Raw genomic sequence first — 12,130 nt, forward strand, 5'->3', positions numbered from 1 at the left:
CTTTATGTGAAAGTCTTATTTAGTCTGTCCTTGACTCCCTTATGCACATGTGTCCCACCTTCTGTTTTAACCAGCTCTGATCCCATGCTTCATCCTCAATTTCCTTGAGGTTCTATCTCTTTGCAGCACTCACTAGGAAAACCCTTGTTAAGTTCCACACCCTCCTTACTCCTGGCCTGCACGTATGCAGCTCCATGTGGCTTGTCACAACCAAGCTTATCTATCTCTATTTAAATTCATGGACACGAACTGAAGGGACTCTTGGATGCTGCCAGATCATCATGCCATTGTTTCCCTAATCCCTTTATTCTCCTGGAAAATAACTGCATACCAACTCTTCTCTCCTCTAACTTCTAGAACCTTCTCTCCCAAATTGCTTTACCTGATGGCAGAGAAAATATATGCAGTCAGAAGACAAATTCCACAAACTCCCTCCATGAAATTAACCTAGCTCCAGGCCTCTTCCAGGATACTCTTGAGTTACTGTGCGGGAACCATTCCTGTTCCCAGCTAAGGGGAAGCCCTGCACTTGAACACTGGATGTAATCTGTGTTACCCATTCGAGAACTTCCATATAGCAGTTGTCTGATTTCTCTGCTGCCTCATACAGTTTCCTCGTTACTAAATCAGCCCTTTGGCATACAACTATGTTATTATTTCTGTGCAGTGGTGTGACAAGCTACTGATCCATTTCTCTGTCCATTTATAATAAAAATCCTTTGAAAGAGTTGTCTATAATATGTTTGGAACTTTCACCTTGATTTTCTCCTAAAAACACTCCAGTGAGATTTTACTCTACAATCCCATCAAAATTGCTCTGGCACACATAGTAGGTATTCAGTAAATGTCCTTGAATCACTTTATACACACACACACACACACACACACACACACACACACACATACACGCGTCCCACAAAACACTGAAGCAAATATTAAGATACTCGTATGTACTCTGGTCAAGGTCCTTGTGACCTAGAGAGCATTTTCATCCAGCAGGATCCTTTCTCATCTTCCTTGGCCTTTCTTTACAAAGTGAACTTGCTGTGTTTCTTGACCTTCAGAACACTGTACTCTTACAATCATCTCACCCCCTCACACTCATTTCTTTGGTTATTTCATCCAGAACTAGTGCTTTAAATGACACTTGTATGTTGACAACTTCCAAATATTTAACTCTGGTCTAGATTTCCCCCTTAGCTTTCTAATCTCAAATATCCACCTGCATGCTCAACATTTCACTTGCATGTTTACTAAGAACATCCACAAACACATTCCTGACCTTTTCCCCTAATCCCTTTCCATCTTTGAATTTCCCTGTATGAGTAGATCCCACTGTAGGGGCACAGGGAAATCTTCCCTTTACCCTCTAAGAAGCTGACAAAGACAGATTAATTGGAGAAAAGACACACAGATGTATTATGTTCATGGAGGTAATCACATGACTCAAACTTATATACCTTTTTCAATAGAGAAGGGGGAGAATAGAGAATGTAGATAATCTTTAGGGCAATAATAAGTGATTTGGAGGGAACCATTGGGCTTGGAGAAATCACAGTGGCCTGGGTTAAAGTCTGTTTGGCCCTCGGAAAATGGATTGTTAATGAATTTTTATGGGACTGCATTAGATGACTGTTGTGACAGGAGTATCCAGGTGTATTGACAGACTGTGGTGTTTCTTCCTATGAGGAGTTTAGTCTTTGGTTAATGAAATTTCAGCTTGAAGACTGAAGGCAACTGTGTTTCCTTTGTCAGAGCTAATCAGGTAAATAAGGAAAGTTTACAGAAAGCTTCTGTCTGTGCTGAGATGGGGAGAGACAAACAAAGGTCAGAGGGACCTCAATTCAGAGGTAGGGTCTAAAACTTCTTGGTATGTCAAAGCATCTAAGTCCTAACAGCACCTTCACCTCCATTGAGTTGCTGGAAAAAAAAAAAAAAAAAAAAAAAAAAAAAAAAAAAACCACAACTAAGTGTGAACCTTGATTCCTATTTTTCTCACACTCCAGTCTAATCCGTTGGCAAACTCTGATGACTTTCCTTGAAATATATCCAATATGTGCCTTTTTTTAACCACCTTCATTGTTACCATTTGGTCCAAGCTACTATTATCTCACCTAGCCTCCAGGGACCCCCGTGTGTAAAGTTACCCTATTCTCAGTACATATTGAGGACTTTCACCTCCCTTCCCTGCTTTATTCATCCCCAATACACTTGCCACCATGTGGCATGCAACTCTTATCTTGACTCATCTCTTTCATTAGAATGCAGTTAAGCTTCATGAGAGCAAGGATTTTACCTGGTTTGTTTGAATATTTGTATCCTCAGTGCTTCTGTACTCATAGTAAATATTCAATAAATATTAGTTGAATGAATTAATAAATTATCACAAGGACACTGTGAGGTTGGTAAGAAAGTCCCCATTTTAGAAATGAGGAAACCAGCCAGGGCTCTGAAAGTCCAAGTCATCTGCTGAAGATCGTGGACATAGGAAGTGGTTTGGAATGTAGATTGAGGTTCCTTTCACTTCCAAGTCCAGGTCCTTAAACAGCAAACCATTCTGAATTATAGTCCATACTTTTCCCTTGGAACTCAATACTATATCTTTAAAGAAAGTCTTTAACACAACGTTTTTGATCGACCCATAAGCTCTGATGGTAGCTTCTTTCAGGGCCCCTGCCCTCTAATTAGTGCTCAGGTACTGGATCTATTCTGCTGGGCCTCTATGCTGCCTTGCAATTTTGGAATTACCATGTTAGCAAAGTGACTCTTCACCATCTTGAATTCACCTGGTCTAAATCTAGAATCAGGAAGTCCAGGAAGCCACAGAGAAGCAGAAATAGATATTTAAAAATCCAGATTCTAATTACCTGCCATTTAGTTACAGGATAGCTCTTATTCCACTCAATTACCCTTCCTTCAGATACAGATTTTTAAATTCTTACATTCATTCTCCTAATAATTATCATTTCTATGCAATTTCTATGGGCAAGGGGGCTATTTCAGGTGCTCAGTGTATAAAACTGACACATCTCCTGACATCAAGGAGCTTGCATTCTAGTGAGGAGAGGGAAGATAATAGGTAATACCCAATAATATATTAATATGTCAGGTGGTGAAAAGTTCTGTGAAGACAAATAAAGCAGGAAAGGGGGTTAGCAAATGACCAATGGTGCTCTTTTGACTAAGGGTATAAAGGAAACTATGAGATATGGGCTATTTTCATCATCATCATTATTATTCACCCTTGCAATATTAGCACTTAGAAAAATAATGGCACAATGTAAATAGTATGTGAATGTCATATGTCATGAGAATGTGTGAATGAATGAATGATGGTGAAGTAAAGAACCCAGTTAGGAGGTTATGCAGCAATCCAGTGATTGATAAGTGATGGCAGCTACACATAAAGAAGTTTGAAGATGGAGAGAAGAGATCATAGTCTGCATATATATTTAAGGGACATAACCAATTATAGTAGCTGGAAGATTGGATGTGGAGTGCAAGGTTATTGAAAGAGAGAAGTCAAGGATGGGGTCAGAACATTGAGTAACTAGAATACAGTAGCCATCATGTCTAAGAGTATGGCAGGTTTAGTGGTCAGAATGAAGTTTCTTTGGGAACTAAGTCAAGTCTCTGTTTCTCTGTGTCTCTCTCATAGTTTCCTGAAGTACCTAAAGCCAAGCACTGCTGTGTATCCAAGGAAAACCATTCAGAGTCATTCTACTGTGGAAAATATCCATACTGGTTCCACTTCTCTTTCCCTTGGCCAGACACAGAGGCATCCTGTGTTGATGGCTGCCTTTTTTATTCCCGGAATAGGAGAAGCATAGCCAGGGAAGGCTTTTTCCTTCAAATTCATTATAGAGACTTTAAGAAAGTGAAAGATGACTGAAGAGAACAAAACAGGGAGAAATTGTTTGTTGTATGGTTCTGGTGATGGCAACAGCTTGAACCGATTAGCTGGCTATTATGTATTCCAGTGCATGACTTGTCACAGCAGTCAGATCTGAGGAGCACATCACAATTCCTATTCAGAATAGCCTCTTGCAGGCAAACCTGACCTCAAAAGGTTTAATTAAGTCTTGTAATTTGAGACAAAACACACACAGACACACACACACACACACACAACACAAAATCATCAAGTGATAAAAAAGTATGGCATAAAGATATTTAGTAAAGACTTTCTGAATTATAATGACATAACAGAAGAGATAACTCGGGTGCAAGTTAAGGCAGAGACACCCATGAAATTAAAGGGGAAAAAATGATGCAGTGGTATGTTTTTTTAAGATTTTTCAAGGTCCCCTACATAATTTCACTTTTCTAAAGCAAAGTTTGCAAGATCCTTTTCCAGCAAATGTAGGGCAATAAAACATGTGGGAAGGAGACAGAACTCTGCAAAGTTTCATAGTATTGTAGCTAATTCTCCTTTTACTCTGCTCTAAATATAATCCTGCTCATTTACATGCCAATCCCAGAATGCTTTGTAATTTCACAATTCCTGGCTAGTGGTCTCAGCATTTATGCTTTAAGAACAAAGCAAAATGTTTAGGGCGTGCCTTTGGCCCAGTCTTTTCTTTCTTTTCCCCCTGTGTATTGCAAAAGAGTGCAGGGAGGTGACCTTGCTTGGCATTCATCCTCCTTGCTGGAGTATCACAGAAATCAAGTGCCAACTGCTGTGGACTTTTCCTGTTAAGACACATTAGTCCAGTTATCCATGAGTTACCAGAAGCTTGGATTAACTCATCAGAGAGGGAGTGTTTAAGGGGGGTTAGAGTGCCCTTTGATTATGTGACCAGGCTGGCTCAGGTTTGTAGAAAGCCCACCCTGTTGCATTCTGTCCCCTCCTTCTGTGGATGCCTTATATAGCTTCTCTACAGTATATGAGCCTTCAACCTAATGATAAGATGTCCACAAGTGTGGTCAGAGGACTGACTTACAGAAGTGTGAATTTAAGATCCCTAACACAGACTTGGCATTTGCAGAATTTCCATTTAGTAGGATATTAGGATTGACAGTTGGAGAGGGAGTGATAGAGGATTTTATAAACTTTGTATAGCAAGCCAATTGTTTGTTGTTATTTAAATTGTTATGTTTGGGATTATTATTCAGGAGATCAAAAAAAGCTCCCGGCACACCCCAACCATCGCTGAGACCCCACCTATAGTGGCCTCTCCAAATGTTTCCCTTGACTGTTTCATTTTAGCACATAGCTAAAGAACAATATATCCCAGCACTGAAAGGCCGTGTTTTGGGTCCTACAATCTCAATCAGCAATAAACTCAGAATTTTGAACAGTGCACACGGTTGCTGCTGAGCGGCAGCAGTAGTAGTTCCACTCACAAAATGAATGGCTGCAAATCAGAACATTGCCCAGGCTTCTGTCTCTGCACTACAGGTGTTTTCTACTTTATATCCACAGAGCACTGATGTTTTCTCTTCGGTTCTATGAGTAAGATTGTGTAGTTTTTTTTTTTCTTTTAATATGGCTCAGAATATTTTTAAAATAGAGAATGGTTAATGAGATACTTTACCACTCAGCCCCTGAGAGCAAATAATTGCTTTACAATTTCTCGGTATATATTTTCATAGTCTCGGGATACCAGTAGGTCGACCAGGCTGCATAAAGCCTGACCAGGTCTCTGCTTTCTAAGGGACTGCGTCTGCTGTTTACATACCCTGCGACTAGCAGAGGCGGCGCCCAGCCCTTGGCTCTAACAAAGACGACTGCCGCCACAGCCAGCCCGCGCGAGGATGGAGAGCGGGTTCCAGAAGGGAAGTCCGGTGCCATCGCCTTTCTGAAACAAGGGTGGGGACGACGGAAAATCGGTCTAAGGGTTGTTGGAGGCGTTGGCGCGTGGAGGGGCTTGGCCCAGGAGGCCAGGGAGGGCGACGCTAGTACTTCTTACACCCGGGGCTGCAGCATCTCCTCCCGGAAAAGCCCCTCGCGCCCCCTGGTGGCTGCGGAGCAGGCTGGCTCCGTTGCACTAGCCGGTGAGGGGAGGAAAAAAAAGGAAGAAAAAGAAAAAGTGGGTGAGGCAGATGCAAAGAGGAAAATCAATAGGGATAAGAGAGAAGAGGGAGGAGTCGCAGATCAGCCATTCTTGTCTTACGGGGTCCCAGCTGGCACCACAAAAGAAAAAAGACACAACAAAACCCGGGCGTGAACGCGAGTGGAGGAGGGTGTGTGTGGCGGGGGGGTCGGGGGTGAAAGGGGGACCAGGGAGATTTACTATTGTCTCTGGCAGCCACCGCGGGAGCCCGGGAGGGGGGCGGAGGCGAGAGGAGGCGGCGGCCGCGGCCAGCGCACCATTCGCTCCACCTGATCTCGGGGCGCTGTGCTCTGAGCAAGGCTCAGGCGAGCAGGAGCAGAAGGAGGGAGGGAGGCAGCTGCTGCAGCCACCACCGCCACCATGTCCTACCAAGGCAAGAAGAACATCCCGCGGATCACGGTGAGTCCAGGCGCGGGCGCCGCTGCCACCTCCTCCCGGGTTCACTTGCTGTCCGCTGCGCCGCGGGCGGGGCAGCTTGGTCCTGCCGGCTTCCCTGGCCGGGTCCCCGGGGAGAGAGCGGGGACCTGCGGTCCGGTGGTGGGGATCGGCGGTCAGTCCAGCCGGCGCGGCGGGCGCCACACAGACCCAGCGACCCATGGATTTGGGGGAAACAAAACAAAGAGGAAACCCAAACAGCGGCGCAGAGAACTTTGGATTATTTGTCCTCTTTTCCCACTGCTCGTAGTTCCCGAGAGCGCGGGGGACACGGCTCTCCGTGGACTCCCTTTCCGCCTGGGGCTCCGTGCGTCCGCCCAGGTTGAGGAGTGTTGCTTGTTGAAGGATCCTTTGGTCCGGCGAGCTGTGGAGAGATGACACCTTTCCTTGGGGGTTCGGCAGCCTGACCGCGCCCCTCTCCTGGCTCCAGCCCCAGGGCTCTGGCCCCCATCGCCGCGAGGATGGTGGGGTGTCTGGACCACCAGTCCTCGCGTGTCCGCTTCTTGCCTGCATTCAGCCGGATTTATGTTTCGGAGTGTCATATTCGGGACCGGACAGATAACGTGGCTGCTGCGGGAATGATCAACTTTTCCCCCCTTCGATTCGTTATATATTTTTCATGTCATTTCTTACCCACATCCCAAGAAAGGATGAGTTTTTAGTGATTTTAGTTTGTGGTGGCAGGCACAGGCTGCGTACTTGCCGTGTCCAACTGCCATTGTGTGCAGGACCTAGCCACCCGCGGCTGGAGGGTGTCAGATGTGCTGGGCGTGCACCTAGGGCAGGGTGGAGAGGGGATGTGCCATTATCAGGCAGAGAAGCCGCATCTTCAGCGGCGTCCAGCAAGTGCTCTTCTGAGCAAAATACCGCACCCCAACCTGAGATTCCTCAGTGATGTGCTGCAATGATGCCCCTGAATAGGAGGGTCATATGGCAGTCTGGGATGGGCATTAAAACAATCAAAAAGCAAAATCCACTGACATTTGTTAGTTTAGTACTAAGCTGTATGGTTGTGCTTTGTCTACAGTGAATAGAATGGTGTGTGTGTGTGTGTGTGTGTGTGTGTGTGTGTGTCTGTGTGTAGTGGAGGAATGGGTGGCTACTCCATCTTTGCAGGGCGAACAAAGGAAGTGATCGACTGGCCCCTGGGAGGCTCTGCAGCTGCCCCAGAGCAGAGCTTTACCTGCCACCCTAGTTAATTTGCCAGGGTCCACCAGGTTTTGCTGTGGGTTGGAGTCTGTTTGCTCTGCTTCTTATTCTTGGAACACCCTGTGTATTTGCAATTGCTATGCAGTACCTTACTCTCCACAAGCAGGAAGATGCCTCTCTTACCCCTAGTGAGTACACTTTATTGTAAGCTGGCTATTTTCATTGCAGCAGACCTTTTTCATGCACCTGAGCTTCACTCCACACAAATACACCTCACCCCTGCAGGCTAGTCTCAAGAAACACTCCAAGGAGAAGAGATGAACTGGGTAGGGATCTTTTTACCTGGCAGAGGCTTTGGATTTAAGCAGTTCTTCCTGTGTCACTTTCCATTATTGAAGGAACATTGCTTTTACAGTGCAAAATGTCTTTTATAGCACAGAGCTGTAGAAGGTATACAAATTTTTAAAAAGTGATTGGATCCAGAGTTTCATTTTTATACTTAACCTCTCTAACTCAAGAGATAGAACAACAGCTCTCGTGCTATTACATGCTGAAGGTATGCTGCATGTATATTCCACTTTATTTACATTTAGTATGTATTTGCCAATTTTCTTTTTGAGGACAGGCAAAGAATCAATTGGTTTTTTTCCTCCTGGTCTGAAACTGCAATGGTTCTTCTTGTGGACTCAATCTGTGACATGGCTTTGAGGGCCACGCCCATTCTTCTATGTATCATTTAAGATACTTTAAAGAAAGATGAAGAGATTTAACCTTGATAACTTGTTTTAGAAGCTCCAGGAAATGTGATTGTGCCCTAACCTCAGGACCAGGTTTTCAGTGGGTTCCCTTTTGTTTCGTTTGGATGATCTTCCCTGGGGTACATCCTTCATTTTCAGTGCGGCTCCCATCCTTTCTCTGCGTGTGGGGCGTGGTGCTGCATAGCAGCCTGTGCCTCGAAGCTGGGGCTGTGTCTCCAGCAGCTGTAACAGGAGTAGACAGTGGTTGGGAATTTCTCAAGCCAGGTTGCCTTACGTTTATTGTTCAAACCAGGGAGATGACAAGGAGGTGTATGGTCAGAGCTGTTGGTCTTTGGGGATAAGGAACCTATTTGTAGATTTTTCTTATGCTTTGTTTGTATTTTCATGGGCAAGGATTCTATTTTAGAATAAAATGTTTTTGTATTTTCTGCATGTCTACGTAAGATGATAATTACCTACATATTCTAAGGGTTGAGATACCTTCTTAAATATAGTTAAAAACATACAAATACAGACACAGAGCTATACATACAGAAAGTGTGATTTAAGATCCAAATATAACATACATGCCTTACTGTCAACATCAGTATATTTAAAAAATGATAATGTTCTGCCATTTGAATTAGATTTCCTATGCCCTCCCTTTCTGTGTAAGGTGCCCCACCCAGAAGCTGAAATGTTACTATAATCTGAAGACTGAGGGGAGCAATCTTTTCTGACCCCGTCCCCTTTGCCTCCCTAGTCACCACCTTCTGCCACCATTTTTTGTCCAGAGTAGGATTTTTTTTTTTGTCATTTGTTTTTTGTTTTTCTCCTTCCACCTATTTTTGCTTCCCTCCTGAGATTAAAACGTGCCCACTATCCTATGTTTATGGTTTCCTGGGTGCAGGGAGAGAAGAAAGATACAGTTCTCTGTCACTGGTGGAACTGGCTGGGCCTTTTCCTATGAGTAGCTCAGGCCTCTGATCTTCATTGTTCCTTCTCAGAGCACTTGTATGGATCATCTCTTCCAACTCCACACTAGCCCTTGCTTCTCAATGTCAGAGATTGGCCATTCTCAGTGATTCATCCTATTGGGGCAATGAACTTGGTATATCTACTGTCTGGTACAGTGTTTGGCACATAGAGACCTAATAATTATCAGTTAAATGAATGAATGAATTAAAAATCATTTCTAATAATGATAGCAACTCATATCTATTGAATGTTTATAGGTGTTGTGTTATGTGCCTTACATGCATTGTCTCATTGAATCTTTGAATCAATACTGACAGTCACTATAATTATCCTTGTTTTATAGATTAAAAACTTAGAAAATCTCTCTTACCTTTAATGTTAAGTAAAAAATAAAGGCAATATTTGGAAGGGTAGCTACCATATCAGTTCTACAGGGAGACAGTTTTCACAGTTACAGTCATTGTTTTCCTCTTATATAAGTTATAACTTGAAACTGACCGCAAGGGTGGGCACTTCAATTCCAGTGCTTTTTATGTGTTTTCTTATTAGAGACTCTGTAGGAAATCATCTCATGGTTAAGGGAATTGAAACGTAGCTAGATGAAGTCAGTTATCCAGAGTCACACAGTGAGAATTTTCAGGCAGAGCTGGAGATCACACTCAGGGCTTGCCCAGTATCAAAGGTGAAGTTGCCCTGCTTCAACTGCTGCCTCCCAGACACCTGCAGATGAAGTTTTTCAAAAGGTGTAGATTAAGAGCTCCAGAATTCCCTCTAGAGACAATGTACAGAGGACTGACTGTTTGCAACTACTAACTGGATGTCTATAAATACTCTTTTCAATAATACATTTCTATTGCATTCGAGGTTGGGTTGTATGTGTGTGTTATTTGGGAACTGCTGGAAGAAACATCCTTAGTTAGGAATTTCACCTGGAAAGTTCAGTCTGAGGTGTGCAGTCAGAGCTCTGATCTTACTTTAAAGTATTATAGGTTCTATGAGTTTTTTTTTTTTTTTTTTTTTTTTTACAAAAGGAGGATTCTTATAAACTGGAGGACACCTAGCTCTTTGAAGCTGGTGAGTTGGGGACCTAAAAGTAGACTAGAACCTAAGAAAGGGACCAGTGCAATCCCACTCTTGAATCTATACCTTCATATTGTTTCTTAAGTGTCACTTAAGAATGGGAGAAAATATTAGAAGATTAAGGATAAGAGTTGGAGAAACTGAAAGAAGGAGTCACCCCAAACCAGCCCTATCCATGTAAGGCATCTAAGAAGGGAAATTCCAGAGTAAAAGACAGAAGAAAAACACCAAACACTGAGGAATGGAAAGCATCTTAGATATCTGATCATGGAAATCTTGGCCCAGGCCCTGCCTGGGGTGTTCATTGGTTACTTGATATTTTGAGCAGGTATGCAATGATTGCCAACCAGGTTTTCCTGTTTCCCAATACTAGCAAAATGCCTTCAGTGTATAAAGAGCCCTGAACATTGGTAGCTGTGACTGAGCCAGCTGGGCATTTGGAGAATTCTAGAGAAATAGATTTCCTGAGAGAATTTAAGTTTATGTGGCAATATCATCAGTTTATAAATTAAAAAAACCCCTTTATTGTCTCCCTGCACTGTTGGGAGACTCAAATGAGGTAGTGACCTTGAGAGTGGTCTGTGAACCCGGATGTTTTTAAGGTAGTAAACACTGATTTATTTATAAAATCTTAACTTCTTTGGAATGTGGAAATTAATAAAAGACTTGGCAAAGGTCTGCTTTGGAAAGAAACTACTTGGGAAGCTTCTTTTTTAAAAGAAGTTTTCACAAACAAAAGTGAACATGATGTTATATAAAGTCTCCATTACTTTTTTTGCTTTGGTTATGTTACAGTGTTCTGCAGAACTCGGCTTGTCATTTTTGGCAAGCCACTAACCATCATCGGTTCACCTTTGAACTTTGACCCAGGGACTCTCCCTGAACTTAAATACAGGACATTTTCCTAATTGAGTTGAAAACTGTATTGTTTTTCAGTCCCAATCGGCTTCGGTCCTAGAGTGACAGGTTATGGATATCCTTTCTAAGTAGTTATTCACAACAAGATTTTCAATTGTTTTTCCTTTGTCCTTTTTCCCCAGCTGGAAAAAAAAAAATTTAATTTAAAAAAAAGAACAAAAAATCCTTTATATCTCAAGGGACCCCTGATTCTTTACTGACTGGCATATTTTATAGAACCATTTGTATCTGTTTATTACATTTGAAAAATTGAAAAATGTATACAAAAGTAGGAATGTATCCCTAGGATGCAAACAAAGGTGTCTCTGTTTGTCTAAATCAGAGCTTTTAATTGGAAGGGGCTTGGAAATTTGGATATATCCTTGGCCCTTGAGTGGTGTTTTAATAGGAGAGCTAAACTTGCCCCTAGTCACTGTCTCCTCAAATCTATGTGTAACTTTACCTTTTCTCCCTTTTTCCTTAGGCCAATGGGAAATGAATGAAAAGACTCTGGAAAACCCAGAGAAATAGGCTTCTCTGTTTTCAGACTCTGCTCTGAAGTCCTTCTTTTATCAAATCACACTCCATATACATCTATTTCAACAGATGAAATAGAGTCCTAACCAAACCAAACTAAACTAGTTTAGTGGACTACGATGAACCTCTCTCCATCTGGCCTCTTTTGGTCCCAGTCCCTACATGGAGTCCAGCATACTTCACTTGAGGAACATTTCTTCTGTTAATTGGATTGCAGGGAGCACAGTGGTTTGAAAGATGGAGCCAGGCACAGTGGAGCTG

The 12,130-nt window shown here is 42.9% G+C and overlaps 1 protein-coding gene across 2 annotated transcripts in view; it reads left to right on the forward strand.

Annotated features, from left to right (window-relative positions):
- DPYSL3 (dihydropyrimidinase like 3) overlaps positions 1-12,130 on the forward strand; it is a 104,909-nt gene that overhangs the window by 43,046 nt on the left and 49,733 nt on the right. The window contains exons 1-2 of one of the 2 annotated variants that reach the window (XM_079144766.1): positions 5,685-5,812; positions 6,252-6,455. The exons of the other annotated variant lie outside the window; for it this stretch is intronic. Coding sequence (XP_079000892.1) covers positions 6,417-6,455 — 39 coding nt within the window. The 5' untranslated portion in view covers positions 5,685-5,812; positions 6,252-6,416. Of the gene's footprint in view, positions 1-5,684; positions 5,813-6,251; positions 6,456-12,130 lie in introns of those variants that run through there. 2 annotated transcript variants of the gene reach the window in all.

Source organism: Sciurus vulgaris, assembly GCF_902686455.1.
Source record: "Sciurus vulgaris genome assembly, chromosome: 6".
Lineage (NCBI taxonomy): Eukaryota > Metazoa > Chordata > Mammalia > Rodentia > Sciuridae > Sciurus > Sciurus vulgaris.